Below are 20940 nucleotides of genomic sequence, written 5' to 3' on the forward strand. Positions count from 1 at the left end.
CTCTTTAGATTCTGTAGTAGTTCCTGAGGATTGGAGGGTAGCTAATGTGACCCCACTTTTTAAGAAGGGAGGGAGAGAGAAAACGGGGAATTACAGACCAGTTAGTCTAACATTGGTAGTGGGGAAACTGCTAGAGTCAGTTATTAAAGATGGGATATTTGGAAAGTGGTGAAATCATTGGACAAAGTCAGCATGGATTTATGAAAGGTAAATCATGTCTGACGAATCTTATAGAATTTTTCGAGGATGTAACTAGTAGAGTGGATAAGGGAGAACCAGTGGAAGTGTTATATCTGGACTTTCAGAAGGCTTTCAACATGGTCCCACACAAGAGATTAGTATGCAAACTTAAAGCACACGGTAATGGGGGTTCAGTATTGATGTGGATAGAGAACTGGCTGGCAGACAGGAAGCAAAGAGTAGGAGTAAACGGGTCCTTTTCAGAATGGCAGGCAGTGACTAGTGGGGTACCGCAAGGCTCAGTGCTGGGACCCCAGCTATTTACAATATATATTCATGATTTGGATGAGGGAATTGAATGCAACATCTCCAAGTTTGCGGATGACACGAAGCTGGGGGGCAGTGTTAGCTGTGAGGAGGATGTTAGGAGGCTGCAAGGTGACTTGGATAGGTTTGGTGAGCGGGCAAATGCATGGCAGATGCAGTATAATGTGGATAAATGTGAGGTTATCCACTTTGGTGGCAAAAACAGTAAAGTAGATTATTATCTGAATGGTGGCCGATTAGGAAAAGGGGAGATGCAATGAGACCTGGGTGTCATGGTACACCAGTCATTGAAAGAAGGCATACAGGTGCAGCAGGCAGTGAAGAAAGCGAATGGTATGTTAGCATTCATAGCAAAAGGATTTGAGTATAAGAGCAGGGAGGTTCTACTGCAGTTGTACAGGGTCTTGGTGAGACCACACCTGGAGTATTGCGTACAGTTTTGGTCTCCTAATCTGAGGAAAGACATTCTTGCCATAGAGGGAGTACAGAGAAGGTTCACCAGACTGATTCCTGGGATGGCAGGACTTTCATATGAAGAAAGACTGGATAGACTTGGCTTGTACTCGTTAGAATTTAGAAGATTGAGGGGGGATCTTATAGAAACTTACAAAATTCTTAAGGGGTTGGACAGGCTAGATGCAGGAAGATTATTCGCGATGTTGGGGAAGTCCAGAACAAGGGGTCACAGTTTAAGGATAAGAGGGAAGCCTTTTAGGACAGAGATGAGAAAATCATTTTTTACACAGAGAGTGGTGAATCTGTGGAATTCTCTGCCACAGAAGGAAGTTGAGGCCAGTTCATTGGCTATATTTAAGAGGGAGTTAGATGTGGCCCTTGTGGCTAAAGGGATCAGGGGGTATGGAGAGAAAGCAGGTACAGGATGCTGAGTTGGATGATCAGCCATGATCATATTGAATGGTGGTGCAGGCTCGAAGGGCTGAATGGCCTATTCCTGCACCTATTTTCCATGTTTCTATGTTTCTATGAAATAACCTTGTGTAATGCAGCCTGACAGCAAGACCTGACCAGGCTGAGAATCGGTCCTCTGGAGCACTTGACCTCTCGACTCAACTCCCAGACCTCAGTGGATACATCCACCTACCACCTGGAAGGGTCGACTCCACTCACCGCGTCCTGGGTCCGGCTAGATCCAGTCACTTACCCAGGAAGCGTGGGAAACACTCAATTCCACGTGCGAGACCAAAACAGTGTGATCTCAATTCCCCCCTCCCCAGCATAAGCCAAGCCTTTGAAAACAAACTGGACGAACCTTATATGCAGGAAAGAACATTAAATGCTGGTTTACACCAAAGATAGACACAAAATGCTGGAGTAACTTACTCATCTCTGGAGAGATGGAATGGGTGATGAACGGTATCGACCCGAAACATCACCCATTCCTTCTGTCCAGAGATGCTGCCTGTCCTGCTGAGTTACTCCAGCATTTTGTGTCTATCTTTGGACAACCCCAAGGCTAGACTCATCTACTAGGGTACTGAGAGGATCCTGTGCGCTATGTTTTATAGAGAGGTGGCTCACACCTGCTTCTCCTGACTGTGCCATACAACCCAAGGGCTTCTCACTTCAGCGGATGGAGTATACATTGTCCTCCGGCAAGGTGAAGTGCCTCCTAATCAGCCCCAGGCTCAGACGGTTCGGCAGTGGCTTGACCCTGCTCCCTAGAATATTGAACCAGTAGCCCAAGATGACTTTAGTGAAGGATCATCCAGTGAGGCTATGTGGGTGGAGTCGAGGAATAAAAAGGGGATGATCACCTTGCTAAGAGTGTACTATAGCAGGGCTGCCAACAATGTGTGAGAATGAGAAATTGCAAGGGAGTGCAGTGACGGGGGGGGGGGGGGGGGGGGGTGGGGGGGGGGTTGGGAGGGGGGGGGGAAGCTTTTGCATTTTTCAGTTTGAAATTGTGGAATCTGGTGCATTCTTTTAACTTACACTTGATGCAACATTTATGCTTCAAATTGGATTAGGTGTGAATAAAGTTAGGCTGAATTACATTCCTAATTACATTCCACAGTAGAGCCAGGCTCTGATTAACAGGTGCAGCACATGAATGACCTTAGTATATTCATGTATGGAAGTCAGATTATCATTCATACATAGATAGAGAAACAAATACATAGAAGCAAGGCAAGAGGAGTCAGACTTCCATCACTGTTCTGCACAAATAAATCAATTAACCTTACCCTTTGACTATAGAAACAAGATGAAAATAATGCCACATATTCAACTGTATATGGTTCAATGAAATTAAGATATATATGTAAAACATATATATGGAAACAGGCCCTTCGGCCCACTAAGTCGACACCGACCTCAATCTATCATACACCAGTTGTATCCTACACGCCAGGGACAATTTACAGAAGCCAATTAACCTACAAACCTGCACTTCTTTCAGATGTGGGAGAAACCGTAATTTCCACAGAAAACCATGTGGTCATAAGGAGAATGTACAAATACTGTACAGACAGCACTCGTAGTCAGGATCCAATCTGGGTCTGTGGTGCTGCAAGACAGCAACTCTACCGCTGCGCCACCGTGCCACCCCATTAATTTCCCTCTCTCCCCCACCTCCGGCAGCTCTGTGTCCAGCTGGGGTCCAGGGGAGGTGAGGGTCGGTGACCTGGGGGTCTGGGGGAGGTGAGGGACAGTGACCCGGGGGTCGGGCATCGGCGCCTTAGCCCGAGATTCATCCCCGCGGCACCGACGCCCCCACTCACCCGGTCCGCTACTGGCCGGGGTTAAAACTCCATGCGGTGTGGACAGAGCGGCCACCGGACACAGAGTCGCTGGAGGTGAGGGTGGGAGGTGTGAGCAGTGCCTCGGGGGGTGGGGGGGCTGTTTCTTTTTTTTCCTCCCACAATTATGTAATTCTGATTCTGTTCCATTCTGTTTTGTAGTTTTTTGCACAATCCGCAAGCATTGCCACTTTTCATTTCACTGCATATCTCATATGCGTATGTGACGAATAAACTTGACTTGACTTGACAAGCAGAAAAGTCCAGGCCAACAGTCTTGTTTAGGAGAGGGGTCCTGCACTGCTAATGCAGATTGGCATTATTTGACTGTAAGTGGGGGACTTTACTCTGGTATCCTCAGTTTTCTTTCACAATCCACTTCACACAAATAGATTACGTATCAATGTTTTTTTTTAAAACAAACTTGGCCTGCACAAATTGACTGCTGTTTTTCCTCTGTTACAACAATTCCTGTACTTCAAACGTACTTCACTGTCTGATCTCAGAGACACTAAAAGAATGATTACATTGTCAGTGACTATGGTATTGCATTCCTGTGGACCCCTTAACATTTCTGGACTCACAACTGCAGAGGTTGAAATCTTGAGCAAAACACAAAGAAACTCAGCAGATCAAATAGAATCTGGGGAGGGAATGGACAGACTACACTTCAGTTGGGGACCCTTCTTCAAATGGATAGCAGTGGGAGAGGAAAAGCTGGAAAAGAGAGGTGGGGGCATGACAAAGGTTGGTAAATGTGGGTTTTCTAAGTGAGTTCAATGTAAACATTGACTTCTCCCGACTTCTCCCGCCCGAGTTGCGGGGTTGAAGAGCTCCTGGAGCGGGGCCTACATCACCGCCCCGCACGGCTTGGAATGGCCGCGGGACTGCGAGCGCACACCGGGGGCTCTAACATCAAGAACCCGGTGTGCGACCTTGCATCACCCGGCGTGGCTTTAATGGCCGCGGGACAATCGCCATCGCCCGCCGGGGGCTTTGACTTTGACTCTGACATCGGGGGGGAGAGTGCAGTGGAGAGATAAGTTTTTTTGGCCTTCCATCACAGCAATGTGATGGATGTTTATGTAAATTATGTTGTGTCTTAGGTCTATTTGTTTGTAATGTATGGCTGCAGAAATGACATTTCGTTTGGACCTCAAGGGGTCCAAATGACAATAAATTGAATTGTATTGTATTGTATCTGGAATCAAATTGCTTCCATTCTCAGTAAGTTTCTACCCTTATTCTCTCCTTCAGTAATTACAAAAGGCTTCTAAATTTCCTGTTATTATATAAATAATAAACAAAGCATTATTATGATTAATGTAATCTGGCTTGTAGGCGAGTTTTGAACAAATAGCTATACTCAAACTAAAGCTTGATAAAATTAAGGAGTGAGGCTACTGCTTTCAGAATTATTTTAAGAGACCAAAGAAAGATAATGTTTAACATCATTCGATGAGAAGTATTTTCTTAATCACGTCCAGTTGGGTTTGGGAGTAGGATTGTCTGAATCTGCCAGGGCAGACATCCATCCCAAAGGGGTTAGAAGTTCTCCAGCAACTGGTGCTTTTTGTTTACTGTCTCAAAACCCAAAAGATAAGTCCCCATTTTTTCCTTGTTCTTTCCCATGAACCTATTGTGGGACAAATAATTAATCCAGTATGTTCATTGTTCTAAAAATGAACTACCTCACTAAAACTGGAGTCATTTGAATTTACGGTCACTTACTATGCATATTGAGCCCTGTTCAAATATTTTGTGCTAAAATTAATCTTTCAGAGAGGAATAGGCCTTGTATCAAACAAATCTGTAGCAGCATTGGCAGTACTTGGTCATAGCCTCAGAATAAAAGGACGTTCCTTTAGGAAGACGATGAGGAAGAATTTCTTTGGTCAGAGCGTGGCAAATTGTGGAATTCTTTGCCACAGAAGGCTGTGGAGGCCAAGTCAATAGATATTTTTAAGGTAGAGATAGATAGATTCTTGACTAGTACAGGTGTCACGGGTTATGGGGAGAAGACGGGAAAGGGGTTAAGAGGGAAAGATAGATCAGCCATGATTGAATGGCCAAGTAGACATGATGGGCTGAATGGCCTAATTCTGCTCCTATCATTTATGAACTCATGAACTGACTAGATTAGTTACACAAGTAGGGTAGAGTTTCTGCTGAGGATACATTCAGCAGTTGAAACAGATCTCTTCACTGGCACAACCTCCCATGCCTGGGCCTTTAAAATTGCTTTAAAAACTTTAATTGATGTGTGTACAAGTGATGATGTGGAAGAATTTGACAAATAGGGTTGAAAAAAGAATCAGTGTCAACCCAGGAGTTCTAAGGAAACAGATTTTATATTGACCAAAACTGATTTAGGAACATTCAGAATAATATTCTGATTATTTTCTGTCAAAGAAGAACCTACTCAGCCTTTAGTCTCCTTGCAACATTTTCATTTTCTACTAAATGCACTAGAAATTATATTTGAAGGTGCTGCTTGCTGACTATGCTCGGATTTCTACATTAAAATAACTCAAAAGTCCAATTTGTGGTTAACATTTGCACAGATTTTCATGTTGTTTACACATACTTTTGAAACAAAATAAAGAGGGCATTGTAACAGAAATTCTGATTCCCAGTTTATCGTGCTCAAATGTCTCAAAATATGCATATGCTTACTTGATTACAGATCTGACATACTCGCTTTTCAATTGAATACCACGGGTCTTCTAAATCTGCATCATTTCACAATATAGCAGTACAACAGTGTGGAGGAAGGATCTCGACACATAACGTCACCCATTCCTTCTCTCCAGAGCTGCTTACCTGTCCTGCTGGGATTACTATTAGCAGTACAACACCATTGGTTTGTATTAATTGGATGTTTTAATTTAGGAACACTTTTTAGTTCATAATTACGGGTTATTTTTGCTCAGAGGGAATCTACTGGGAACTATTTTGTTAAGTGCATGTGATTGCTGGTCGGCACGGACTCGGTGTCCAAAGGGCCCATTTACATGTCTACATTAATCTAAACTAGACATTGTATGATGGCAGCATGGATTTCTTTAGTTTCACATATCAGAAAGCTTTTGTGCAGTCTCACAAAATCCAAACATCAGACCAACGGAAAGATATGGATTTGAACCAACTAAAGGACTGTTCAAATCCAAAGTATATTGCAATGCGCAAGAACTAATGTAGACCAATATTAATGGAAACATATCAGAGTGGATGGCCATATTATTCTTAAGACGCATAACCAAAATGTTTTCAGTTCCATATGCTTGTATCAGAGAATCATTTATGTAAAGGAAGGTAATTCAAGCAGCTCTATGAAAGAGCTGAATAATTAGCCACAATGTGTTTCTCTTTCTCTAGAGCCTCACAATATTTTATTCTTTCTTAATTAACTTTTCTAATGTTTCCATCATTGTTCCAGTGAGTGCATTTTAGAATATAGCACAGAAAGGAAGATTTTGTTCTTGTACAGAAAGAGGTTCCTTTGCAATTACTTTAAATCCGCGTTCTGTGGTTACTGTTCCAACTATCTACCAAAACTCTGCCTAATTTCAAAATGTTTAACTGTCCCTTATCCCCTTCTGTTAGGAAACGGAAAATGTACTATTTTAGTAAATACTACCAGTAGATTCCAGATGTTTTCAGCTTACCTGTAAAATTTTAGGGATGGCTCCACTGAGAGCAAAACAAATGGCACGACTGTGTAGCTGATTGCGATCATGGTTGCAATCCAAGTGATAAAGTCATAAAATAATTTGACACTCTTTGTCTTGATAAAATAGATTCGAGTGTTGTTTCTAATCTAGGGAAAAAAGGTAGTTGATGTAACACCTCAGATAACCACTGCCTGGACAAAATGCTACAGTCTGTTACACATATAATCTCGGTTTCTGCCATGACTACAATAATGTTGCTTTTATCAGAGCAAAGAATTTGCAGAAGTTATTTTTAATTGTTTTAAACTTCAGTTACAACATACAAAGAGGCATAAAATGTCTGAAGTTCCATATACAACTGTTTTGTGTGTACTGATTATGAATAGATTTTGTGGCTATCAAACTGTACAACTCCTCTCCCTTCTGTCATGGGGTACACTGACTCTCTCTCTGGGCTTTCCACTCGTCACCTTAATTTTGTGTTTCATGTATCTTGTTGTGTTTCATGACTGTTCACAGACCAATTTCCCCCCTGGGATAAATAAAGTTCTATCGTATCATATGGTCACAACAATCATAGCCAGTTAGGATTTATCAGCTAACTGCATAGATTATAAAGATTATGCCAATTTTTTGATCATGTCAACTAAATTTGACAATATATCAATATGCATTTTACCTGTAAATAAGGAAATATAATTGCAGGCTTTCCTACCATTAAAGTAGTGTTTTTCACAAAAACAGTTTAAACTCTTGAAATAAACTTTGTAAAGGCAAGAGAGAAAATATAAGAATGTGACATGCTGCTCTTACAAATGTTGCGATAATGAAGAAATCTAAATTATCACTTACTGCACGAGCTGCTAATGTTATTGGTATTGCTGTAAGAAATGTCATATAATAGCCTGGGTACACTCCATGCCACATTGCAGAGATAATAAAAGTTGCTATTGTTGGATAGTAACGGCAGCGATCATAGCAAACCCTGAAACAGAAAGGTAGAGTTAAAAATTCAAAATGCGCGTTTGTAATCGACTTCTTTAACAAGGCTTCTCCATTAGACCAGCCCCCCAAAGCATCAATCACTTGCTAAGTTTGGTTCCACCCTAAGTTTGGTTCCACATGTATCAACTAATATTTTTCATATTACTGAGATGAGGTTTACATCAAACTATAGACCCGTAGTGTCACTTCATTTATCCTTGATTACACCTCCCATACTGGTCTTAGGGTTGCACCAATCCTTTGCAGCCACATGACTCCCTATGTCCTAGAGATTTCTTGTGTGCTATTTCCTCCATCTCTAAATGGGACTGACAATTTGGTGTTGCAATGTGCAGGCATCGAAGTCCTGAAATGTCTCTGCAGATAGCTGGAGATTCTCTGAAATAGTTGGGTAGCCATCAGTGCATGACAGTCTATTAAGCATTCAAAGCACTTTGACTGATATTATGATCTTGTTCACCAACTTCAAAAGTTGTACTGGACTATCATACATGGCAAATACTTGCAAAATTATACTTTATGAATCAATTAATGATTTTGGATGGTGATGAAAGTTTGTGACTTGGCTCAAACTGGGATTTACAAGCCATTATTTTCTGCAAAATGTATACAAGATGAACCCGATCATTAATTAGCATCCTACAATTCCACTATCAGGATATAACATAACCTATATTCTTCCAATACATTAAAAAATAAAACACAGAACCAAAATAGACTCTGCAACAACTCTTATCTTACTTAAACCCCTGTCTTACGGTGCGAGTCCACCCACGAGTGATCCCGAGTTTAAAACAAATTAAACTCGTAACGCTAACGGTAGGTACTCGGGAAACTTGTTAACTTGTGAAAATCTTTCAACATGATGAAAGATTTCCACGAGTCAAATTTACTCTTGAAGTAAAAATTTTAAACTTTTAAACTCGTTATAAGAACGTAAGTAGCCCGAGAGTTTACCGTAGTGACTCATGAGTCTACCGTGGGCACTCTTTAACTCAGCGGGACAGGCAGCATCTCTGGAGAGAAGGAATGGGTGACGGGATGACGTTTCCAAAATTCTGCTGCGTCTTTGTGTTACTCCAGCACTGTGTGTTCACTTTTTGTCAACCAGCATCTGCCCTTTTTGTGTATGACATTCTTTGTATCCATAGCAGTTGATTGTCGCTCCCTTCAGTTTCCCAGGGGGTTGGGACGGGGGGGGGGGGGGGATGCTGCCTAGTGACGATCTCATTTATCCAACGAGTTACACTCTCTTTAAGGATTAATTTCTAAATAACCCGCCAATTTCTCTTCATTCGCTGTTATATTGGAGAACTGCTCCAGATGAACTCCTGGATTTGATTTTTTTTCCTCCCGGGGTAAAAGAAAAAACAAATGCACTTAAAGCACCAGGGGTGGGGTAGAGTCGTACGACCAACGAACTGGGCGATATTATCCAGAATTAGTAAAATAAAACAAAAATTAGAGTACTGAATAATGGCACAGATTTAAGAGGTGCTGGAAGGAACTGCATATGCTGGTTTAAACCGAAGGTAGGCTCAAAAAGCTTGGGTAGCTCAGCGGGACAGGCAGCATCTCTGGAGAAAAGGAATGGACGAGATTTCGTGTCGAGTCCCTTCTTTAGACTGCTGTCGCCTAGTCCATTTCTCCTTAAAGAGAGCGTAACTCGTTGGATAAATGAGATTGTCACTAGGCAGCATCCCACCCCCCCTCCGTCCCGACCACCAGGGAAACTGAAGGGAGCGACAATCAACTGCCACGGATACAAATAATGTCATACACAAGAAAGGGCAGATGCTGGTTGACAAAAAGTGAACACACAGTGCTGGAGTAACACAAAGACGCAGCAGAATTTTGAAAACGTCATCCCGTTACCCATTTCTTCTCTCCAGAGATGCTGCCTGTCCCGCTGAGTTAAAGAGTGCCCACGGTAGACTCACGAGTCACTACGGCAAACTCACGTTCTTACGAGTTTAAAAGTTAAAAATTTTTACTTCAAGAGTAAATTTGACTCATGGAAATCTTTCATCATGTTGAAAGATTTTCACGAGTTAGCAAGTTTCCCGAGTACCTGCTGTTAGCGTTACGAGTTCCGACGTTCCCGCTACGTTAATTCTACGTGATTACCACGAGTTTGATTTGATTTAAACTCGGGATCACTCGTGGGTGGACTCGCACCGTGAGACAGGGCCATTATCTGCAAAACTTTTAAGAAAATGCCAAGTCAGATCTTTACCTTTTAAACCAGAGAGCTGTTTGGATGTTCCAGTTATCGATGAACATTTTAAAACTTGTTGCTGACTGAAAAAGGAAGAATTGAAGTTGCAATTATATTATGGAAATGACTTTGACTTGAGTAGGTTAATAAAGTATAACTAGACTATGTGGGACCAGTTGGGTCCCAGTCACACAGGGGGCCTGGTCCCCCCAATGCAACCCATTCCCCAACGCAATATTCCACCACACGGGAGGGGGTGTGGGGGAGGGGGAGCGGGTGTGGGGGAGGTGGGGAGGGGGTGTGGGGGAGGGGGTGGTGGGGGGTAGGGGGGCATGTGGAAATGGGGGGTGTGGAGGGGTTGTGGGGAATGGGGGGGGAAACTTGGGGGGTGTGGGGAAGTGGGAAGGAGGGGTGGTGGGGGGTAGGGGGGCATGTGAGAATTGGCGGGTGCGGCGGAGGGCGGGTGCGGGGGAGGGCAGGTGCGGGGGCGGGGGAGCGTCTAAACCTTCATAACTTTTGTACTATTTCACCGATCAGAACAAAACCTATTTGACTTGGAGCAGAGGAGAATGGTGAGTAAGGTGGCGAAAAATCGTAGCGCTATGGGGGATCGTTTTTGCGCAAATTTAAAAACACCGCAGACCGGAAGTGGTCAAGATGAGAGCTTTAGTAATAGTTTAGATAGATGAAGACTGTAAAGAATTGCAGTGGTGTGTAAGGGAGGGGGGCAGTGAGTATATTTACTTAAGATTAGTTCTCTTCTAGTTCGCTTATCAATACAAAATCTAGATTAAATTTAACAACGAAAGACAAACATGCTGCAGCTCAAATCGTGAAAGATAAAACTTTCTGTCATAGACAAAGCAAATTAAAGGCACATGGATCTGCATTATCCTTTTATGCTATTCATGTATACTTTCCAGATTAAGATCTTATCCATCCCATGTTTGAGGTTCCTGATAGAAATGTAAGAACCCAAAGGAGGATTCAGTAACTATGTTACAGGCGCTGAATTTCTTTGACATAATAAAAGGAACAGCATTGGGGCTAGTTGTACAGGAGTGTAATTGTCATGAAAATTTAAAACCATTCTCACCTCAATGTTCACGATATTTAAATTTGAAATCAAATCCCAACGTTCATTGCCGTTCACATCATAACCATTGAAGCCAAATCCTGCAGCATTGTTAATTGCGTCAGCTATTCAAAATAAAATTATAGTCATTATTTCAATATTGGTTCACAGATGAAGCGTGGAACACGGTGCCGAACAGAAACAAAATAGGGTAAGAGGTGCAAGAGAAGTGGCACGTGCATAGGTGTGTACATGCAGTAATAAAATTAATTCAAGGCAACTACATTTTGTGCTAAACTCACAGCTGTATCATGTCATACAAGTCGTCAAGTCCTGGAGACAACAATAGCAGCATAAATGATTAGTTAGATTTAGTTTTAAAATAAAGATAAGTACTGGAGCAGGAATTGCAAACTTACAAATCTTAGGTTAGGGTGCCCCTTTGATTTAGTTTGAAATGCACATTTCAATCACACTTCATAGCTTCCTTATTCACTCATCACAACTGATGTTGATTTCAAATGTGCTGATTATACATAAACCCAGGTGATGAAAAACATAAAGTGAATTCAGTTCCTGTTTTGAACCAGTTGAGGTCATCATTTTGTGAACTGTAAACATCCATTAACATGCAATTCTAAGCCATACTACGAGCGGAATTATTTTAAAAGACACAGTCCCATATCTTTAAAATACTCTCAGAACATAATGCTCTGTGTTAGTCAAAAACTATTTAAATACTCACCAAGACTCCATGCAAAATAGTACTTTGGCCGGGCAGCCATTAATGAAAAATAGAGGTAGAATACTCGACTAGCAAAGTTTGCTGTATTCACAAAAGTTTCATCAATATTGTATGCCACTGGGAACATCTTTGTGATCGTCAGGTGAAAAGTCAAAGAAATCCCACAAACAAGGAGCTTACACAGTACAGCTGGCTGGAAAGAAAACAGAAGGAAGTTCATCATTAACATTTTACAAAATTAAACAACAAACATCTCAGGATTTCAGAAAAAAATGTCGTCCAATCACTCATGTTTATGACATTTCTTGCAATAGTATATCTAGTTCCCCTCCCCCCCCCGCCCCACTTCCATCATAGATGGGTCCCTCACGTGTCTGCTCTGTGTCCCGTAGTTCTGCTCTCACTCCTCCCTAAATTTGCGCAAGTGTGCGTTGGACAGTGTTAGTGTGCGGGGATCACTGGTTGGTGCAGACTCAGTGGGCCGAAGGGCCTGTTTCAATGCTGGATCTTTAAACCAAACAAAATCATGTTACAGCTATACAAGACATTGATATGACCACTTTTAGAATAGTGTATACAGTTCTGCTTGCCCTGCTGCAGGAAGAATGTCAATGAACTGGATCGGGTGCCAAAAAGGAGGATTTTCTGGGACCAGAGTGTTTGAGTTATAATGGAGTAGCTGGATAGGCTTGGACTTTTTTTGGAGGAGCATAGGAGGCTGAGAGGCATAGATAAATTCAACAGCCATAGTCTATATCCTAGTGTAGGGGAGTCTAAAGTTACAGGGCATGTTGGTGAGAGGGGAAAGAGGGACCTAAAGATCAACCTTTTCCACACAGACAGTGGTGGTATACGAAACGGGCGGCCAGATAAAGTAGTAGAGGCAGGGTATAATTACGACATTTCAAAGACAGATAGACAGTACATGGAAAGGAAAGGTTTCGAGGGACATGTGTCCGGGGCAGGCAAGTGGGACTAGCTCATCGTGGCAACCTGTCAGCATGGACGAGTTGGGCGGAAGGAGCCATTTCCGTTCTGTATAGCTCCATGACTGAACCATGCTGACATTCTCCAATCAATTCACATCTGTTAAAATGACCATCAGTTCGGTGATAGTTGTTTCTAGAACATTCCTCACATCAAAAGTTGAACTGGTAAGCCTGAGTTTGTCTGTTAACTATGATCTTTTCCATCATGCTGTCATCTGTTCAAAATAAGCCGCTCACCAAAAGCTATTGGTGTACTGGAGTACTGTCCGATTCACCTCTACCTCATTGTGGCCATTGGACTTCTCCTGTGGAACTGGTACATTACAGTGCTGAGAACTATGTTCTGTGCTCTGCATCTTCCCCTTTGCTCTACCTACTGGACTTGCACTAGAGTTTGACTTGATGGTATTTACGTATAGTATTATCTGATATGATTGGATAACATGCAAAACAAAGCTTTCACAGTACCTCGGCACATGTGACAAACCTAAACAGGTTTTTCGTGCCCTTCTGAAATCATTCCAGTCGTTTTCTTAGATGTTGGGACCCTATGGTCTGCTTGTCGATTGTAATACACAACAGAAGTTCAAAGTCAACCAAGATACATTACATCCAGCCAATCTCAAGACAATAAATTCTACACTATGTAGCAGTTACTAAAAGTTCAGCCATTTTGGCCAATTCCCTGATCAAAGAACAACTAAAAAATTAGTTTGAATTAGTTGAACTTCATCAAGGTGATCTTTATGAAGTTGAACTTCATAATGGTAGTATTTCCCATGCTTTTAAATTCAAGCACAAATTACTCTCATCTATTGACCAACCAAAAACCTGTTCTTAGATGTTTGAAATGATGACAGGCTCTTCAATTAGCTCAAAATTAAAATTTCTGCCAATTTAAATTCCAAATTACTTCACCTGTGGGTCAATCTAAATCAGACCCACTTCTTAGTGACAAAATTTGTCTCAAACTTTCTTTAATCAGTTATCATTCATAGCAGCATAATAAAGTGGTGTATTAACAAAAATCCTAAAGTACAAAAACAGGGCTAATGAATTATTATTTTGCACCAATTTTTTTTCTGTGATATATAATAAACAAAATTAAATGTCAACTTGAAGTGTCAAGTTCATTTCAAAATAGCTCAACTCCAGCAAGATTGTAATTTTAAAATCTCACCACAGGTGAAGGTTCAGCATGTTCACATCGGTCATCTATTTTTCCATTCACTACAGAACGCTTCACGTGCGATGTTTTGCCTTCAATGAATGCAATGTAGTCTTTGTATGTGTACAAGGGCCCCGCTAAGATCCCCATGAAATTACAGTTGTAGCTTAAATATTCCAACAGACTTGGCATGGTCCTGAAATTCAAATCACAAAACAGATTAATTGAGGCAGGCACACACCTGTTAACATTCGTAATTCTTTCAACAACTTTGGAAAAGGGTGGCTTCATATTTTTCCGTAGCTATGGATTAACAAAACAAAATCAAAATGTGGAAAGAGCCTTTCTTAGTAAAAGTCAGAAGCAAAACAATTGTTTGTCATGTACATCAATGATCTGGATGATGGTGTGGTAAATTGGATTAGTAAATATGCAGATGATACTAAGATAGGTGGGGTTGTGGATAATGAAGTAGATTTCCAAAGTCTACAGAGAGATTTATGCCGGTTGGAAGAGTGGGCTGAAAGATGGCAGATGGAGTTTAATGCTGATAAGTGTGAGGTGTTACATCTTGGCAGGACAAATCAAAATAGGACGTACATGGTAAATGGTAGGGAATTGAAGAATGCAGGTGAACAGAGGGATCTGGGAATAACTGTGCACAGTTCCCTGAAAGTGGAATCTCATGTAGATAGGGTGGTAAAGAAAGCTTTTGGTGTGCTGGCCTTTATAAATCAGAGCATTGAGTATAGAAGTTGGGATGTAATGTTAAAATTGTACAAGGCATTGGTGAGGCCAATTCTGGAGTATGGTGTACAATTTTGGTCGCCTAATTATAGGAAGGATGTAAACAAAATAGAGAGAGTACAGAGGAGATTTACGAGAATGTTGCCTGGGTTTCAGCAACTAAGTTACAGAGAAAGGTTGAACAAGTTAGGGCTTTATTCTTTGGAGCGCAGAACGTTAAGGGGGGACTTGATAGAGGTCTTTAAAATGATGAGAGGGATAGACAGAGTTGACGTGGATAAGCTTTTCCCACTGAGAGTAGGGAAGATTCAAACAAGGGGACATGACTTGAGAATTAAGGGACAGAAGTTTAGGGGTAACATGAGGGGGAACTTCTTTACTCAGAGAGTGGTGGCTGTGTGGAATGAGCTTCCAGTGAAGGTGGTGGAGGCAGGTTTGTTTTTATCATTTAAAATTAAATTGGATAGTTATATGGACGGGAAAGGAATGGAGGGTTATGGTCTGAGCGCAGGTATATGGGACTAGGGGAGAATACGTGTTCGGCACGGACTAGAAGGGTCGAGATGGCCTGTTTCCGTGCTGTAATTGTTATATGGTTATATGGTTTAAGAATTGCATTACAAAATGTGTTAAGAATGCAAGGTCTTCGCTATTATATTTTTATAAAATGTTAGAAGTTTTCAATGATAATTACCATGCCAATTTTATTCTGACTTCTGAAGTGATCTATTCAACATGTGGATAGACCGACTAGTTTGAAATAATTAGGGTCACGGATCTGTTTAAATGCCATATGATAATACTACTATATTGGAACAGCAATAAATTAACAAATAACAGTAGCTTGAAACAGAGTTAATGCAATAATCAAGGGAAATAAATATGCAGACTGGTCACAAGTGCAGTTTAGATTCGTTTAAAATGTTCACAGAATTAATTCAAGTCACTTTCTTGGAACATTGCATGGTTCAACTGACCAATGTCTTCAGTACTGAGACAGGATTAGTTGGCAATCTTATGCAAAAGGTTCCTCTGAGAAAGTGTGCTCTTGGATGGGATTTCATTTGGGTTCTATGGCGACATTGAGCCCTGCATATAAATAAAACCAAATACATTGGTATGAAGGCTATCTAGCTAAAGTGCAAGGGAAGTTATATTAAAAAGTAGCAAGGTGTCTGAGCAATGATACACATCAAGGAGAAATATTTGAAAATTCAAAATTTTACTCCATTGACAAATGCTCTGTGACGAAACAAAAGTATTCTGACTGCATAGGAAGGAACTGCAGATGTTGGTTTAAACCGAAGATAGATACAAAATGCTGGAATAACTCAGTGAGACAGGCAGCATCTCTGGAGAGAAAGAATGGGTGACATTACGGGTCGAGACCCTTCTTCAGACCTTGTCTATCTGTGATAGGATATAAGGATAGTATTCGATTAACAGTTTATAGTGCTGCAGAGAACAATAATAACAGAAGACTGGGAAGACATTGTGGAGAAAAATGCCAGATGATGACACAAGAGTGGAGAAAACGGAAAGAAGATTTAAAGGGCAGCACAGTGGCGCAGCAATAGAGCTGCACCAGAGACCAGAGTATGATCCTGACTATGGCTGTTGTCTGTGCAGAGTTTATACGTTCTCTCTGTGAGCATGTGGGTTTTCTCACGGTGCTCCAGTTTCCGCCCACATTCCAAAAGACGAGCAAGTTTGCAGGTTAAATGGCTTTTGTAAATTGCCCCTTGAGTGCAGATTACGAAGTGGGGTAACATAGAACTAGTTTGCAAGTGATCGATGGTTGGCATATGCAGTGGCCAAAGGGCCCATTTCCATGCTATATCTCTAAAATTAAAGCTATATGAGAAAACTTGGAGAAAATAAGTTTGCAAAATCATTGGTATACAAAAAGCATAGTAATGACGCCAAGTATGGATGTTTAAGGGACTGAAACAAGAGAAATTTTGTCAGGGAGTCAACAAAATGGCTATTTTAAAGTGTATTTTATCTCAGTATTTTGCATCAGTCTACCTAGAAAAGAACAAGAAAGTATTCCATATAAAAGGAAATTTCAAGGATTAAAAAGACTGAGGAGCTTAAAAGTAATTTATGTTAAAGAATTATATGAGAGAGAAGTCACTTGAATCTGAAGGTCTGCATCCCAGTGTTTTAAAAGACTGCAGAGATGGTGAATGGATTGATTGCAAGCTCCCAAATTTACTTAGATTTTAGAATAATCCTTGTATGTTACACATGTTTTTCAATTCACATTTCAGAAATGTGGCTGAGAGAAAATGGAACTTTGGACAATTACTCTGACAGTCAACAAATTTTATGAAAGGGAAATCACATTTATCATTTCACATTTATCACCTTTGTCAAAGGTTTACTTGTGGATGTGGGCTTATAAACATACTACAATTTCTCCTGCTTTCATGAAAAATGCTAAAAGATAACAAAATTATACATTAATAGAAAATGCAGTGTGCAAACAAATTGTGCAAAATTTGAAAATGTATTCAGATTGCAATGGGTTTAAGTATTCCTCTCCAGCAGAACTTCATTTAAAGTATTTCCAAAGTCTTTGTAGGTTAATTGGCTTGGTAAATTTGTAAATTGTACTTAGTGTGCGTAGTGTTAATGTCCGGGGATCGCTGGTCGGTGCAAACTCGGTGGGCCGAAGGGCCTGTTTCTGCACTGTATCTCTAAACTAAACTAACACACAGTATTCTACTGTCATTTGGCATACAAGGACTCGGGAAGAACATAAACTCTTCAGGCCACAGTGCAAATTTTAGAGGCAGCAAAATCTGATACTCAGCTATTTATTTTATAATCAAATCACCTTAATAAAATTATTTATGCTCATCATGACATATTATTTTATGCAAGTTCATTCTATTACTTTATAATTTTATTTCAAACCAGCAACCTCCCATTGTGTACTTTTCTAAATTGTTACTACAAAAATTCATTCTCTCAATGTATTCAATCTTCAAATAAAGAGAACTATTTACACATGAAGGAACTGCAGATGCTGGTTTAAACTGAAGATAGACACAAAATGCTGGAGTAACTCAGCGGGACAGGCAGCATCTCTGGAGAGAAGGAATACGTGACATTTCGGGTCGAGACCCTTCTTCAGACTCATTCATTCTCTTATACATTTGTTGACATCAAATTCTCAAAATTGAGGAACAATCTTTGTAATAACAATTCCCCTTTATTAATGAATTATTCATGAAGAATATACTGGGCATTGGTCTGATTTTTCCTCCTTTTTGGACTGTGTTACAAAAATCTGATTTCTGGATCTAACTCTTCCTACCACAATCTTCACTTTCCCCATTCCCTCTTCAACCCACTCTCAACTCCCTGCTCTCTTTCCCATCCCTCTTCCTCTCCGCCCTGCCTGTCTGCTCTGATGATTATAATTTTGAATCATTGGACAGCTGACGCTATTTGATTCTCTACTCGTAAAGGAGAATTGAAAGGCAAGCTGCCCAAATATGCAGTCTAGTGAAATTCAAGCAGGAAGATCAGCAGAAGAGGAAACAGTAGTAGTGCAACAGAGGCAGCTGCTACTGCTTTTCATCAAATATTCATGTCACCAACTCAGTTTTAAGAAGATTGTCACAAAATGCTGGAGTAACCTTCCAACTTCTGCCATCAGGCCGCCGATATAAAGTCCCCCTATCCAAGAAAAACATCCACAAAAACTCATTCATACCTATTGCCATAAATAGCTTAAATAAAAAATGAACAAGGGACAAATTAACCCTGACGCACTGTCACTTTACACGTATCCACAACTGTTATCTTGTCTATTTTTACAGTTTCTAATCTTTATACTTGCTTTTAAGATCTATACACACTGTGTGTGCTCGCAGAAATCTGTGTTGTATGACTGCTTATCAGTACATTGTCCTGGTTGTATGTTGAGCCACGTCAAAGAAGATTTTCTGTTACGACAGACAATAAAGTTGAATCTGAATCTAACTCTGCGGAACAGGCAGCATCTCTGGAGAGGAATGGGTGACGTTTCAGGTCGAGACCCTTTTTTTAAAATGTGAAAGAAGGGTCTCGACCCGAAACGTCACCCATTCCTCTCCAGAGATCAAACATCAAAACATATTTGGGGCTTATCCAGCATCTCACCAACCCCCCCCCCCCCCCCCCCCCCACCCACCAACCTCTTCCCACCCCAACAGGTGTAGAATTACAACAAAACACCCACATTTGAAGTATGTTTTGGGAATAGATTGAATTTATGAATTATCTGCTGCAAAACGTAATTCTGATTAAATTCTAGGAAGCAGAAAGACCTATTAAAGCCAGAACACAGTCACAAATTGCTGGAGTAACTCAGCAGATCAGGTAGCATCATTCGAGAAAAGGACTAGGTGACGTTTCAGATGCCTATTCATTTTCTCCAAAGATGTAGTCTGGCCCACTGAGTTACTCCAGCAATTTGTGCCCATCTTCAGTGTAAACGAGCACATGTAGTTCCTTCTTGCACAGACCTATTACAATAGGATTGGACATAATAGGGGTCTTGGGTGTGTTTTTTGGGGGGGGGATTTGCTGAGAAGAAAAATAATGAATTTCCTTTAAAGTGTGTGTGTCACATAACACCTTTAATACTCATTCATTAAATTATCACAAATATAGTTTCAGAATTTAGAATTATCTTTCAAACTCATTCGCACAAACTCTAACAAAAATATCAGCAATATCAAAACTTATTTCACCAGCAATTCTCAATTCAGCCCTGCATCCATTACACTCATCAAGCAAGATGCAAGCCCACAACCGAAGGTGTGAACACTGCATATTCCAATTCCAGGTGGCCCACTCCCTCTGACCCTCCATGCTCCTTTCCCACACCCACCAGTCTACCTGGCTTCCCTCTTCTTTTGTTCAGCTTTGCCATCCCTTTGGCCCCCTTCCTGACCTAAACTCAATGCCCTCCCATAGCCGATTCCAGCTGCCCATCATCCACATGACAATCTGCCATGGTTTCTTCCAACTTGATTCACCTTTCCTATCCCATCCCCTCTCTCACCTCCCATCGTACCTTCCTTGTCTTGTTCTGCCCATCATCTACCAGCCTCTGTCTCACCTCTCCCTCGGCTATCTTTCCTCTAAACTCTCAGCCCTGACGCGGGATCGCGACCCGAAACATGGACCATCACATTGCATCCACAACAATTTGATTTTTGCTTTCAATTAAATGGCATATCAATTCGGAACAATCAGAGCACAGTCATCTCATCCTCTACAGATTACATAGATATGAAGGGGTTTGAAAACACTGGTGAGAATTTCAAAATCAAAGTAATGCTTAAACAAACTTCAACATAGGTCAAGACACAGCAGTAGAGTTGCTGCCTCACAGCGCTTGCAGCGCCGGATTCGATCCCGACTACGGGTACTGTCTGTACGGAGTTTGTACGTTCTCACCGTGACCTTGTGGGTTTTCTCTGAGATCTTTGGTTTCCTCCCACACTCCAAAGACGTACACGTAGATAGGTTAATTGGCTTGGTGTATGTGTAAAATTGTCCCTCGTGTGTGTAGGATAGTGTTAACATGGGGGTGATCGCTGGTCGGCACAGACTCGGTGGGCCGAAGGGCCTGCTTCTGCGCTGTATCTCTAAACTAAACTAAAACTAAACAAGCAGAGGAGATGGCTGAACGGGGCTTGATACGAATCAGGAAACAAGCAACCAGGTTTTTGAACTGAAAAACATGGGACACATCTCGTTGTATACTGGAACAATCAAGTCTAGAGCAAACATGCTGCTGTAGGAGATGGCCTAAAGCAGGACCAGATTTGGTGATGTTAACGTCAGAGTCAAATACTACAACAAGATTGGAGCCTAGCTAAGTTTGAGCGAGAGAACTGATGACCAGAGGACAGAACATGTATTGGCTCTATTTAGTTGGCTCTATACTTAAACACAGAATTTCCTTGGACATCCTGTTTTGGATATTGTAATGAGTGGAGTCGTACACACATCAAAATACAACACATATTTATTAAAGTCCACTTACA

The 20940-nt window shown here is 41.2% G+C and overlaps 1 protein-coding gene across 2 annotated transcripts in view; it reads right to left on the reverse strand.

The window, feature by feature from the left end:
* mboat2 (membrane bound O-acyltransferase domain containing 2) overlaps positions 1-20940 on the reverse strand; it is a 136902-nt gene that overhangs the window by 5700 nt on the left and 110262 nt on the right. For both annotated transcript variants that reach the window (XM_033021639.1, XM_033021638.1), the window contains 6 exons: positions 14153-14336; positions 11984-12176; positions 11260-11363; positions 10182-10246; positions 7793-7925; positions 6935-7086 (listed from right to left, as the gene is read on the reverse strand). In XM_033021639.1, coding sequence (XP_032877530.1) covers positions 6935-7086; positions 7793-7925; positions 10182-10246; positions 11260-11363; positions 11984-12176; positions 14153-14336 — 831 coding nt within the window. The remainder of the gene's footprint in view (positions 1-6934; positions 7087-7792; positions 7926-10181; positions 10247-11259; positions 11364-11983; positions 12177-14152; positions 14337-20940) is intronic.

This window comes from Amblyraja radiata, chromosome 5 (assembly GCF_010909765.2).
Source record: "Amblyraja radiata isolate CabotCenter1 chromosome 5, sAmbRad1.1.pri, whole genome shotgun sequence".
In the NCBI taxonomy this organism is placed as follows: domain Eukaryota; kingdom Metazoa; phylum Chordata; class Chondrichthyes; order Rajiformes; family Rajidae; genus Amblyraja; species Amblyraja radiata.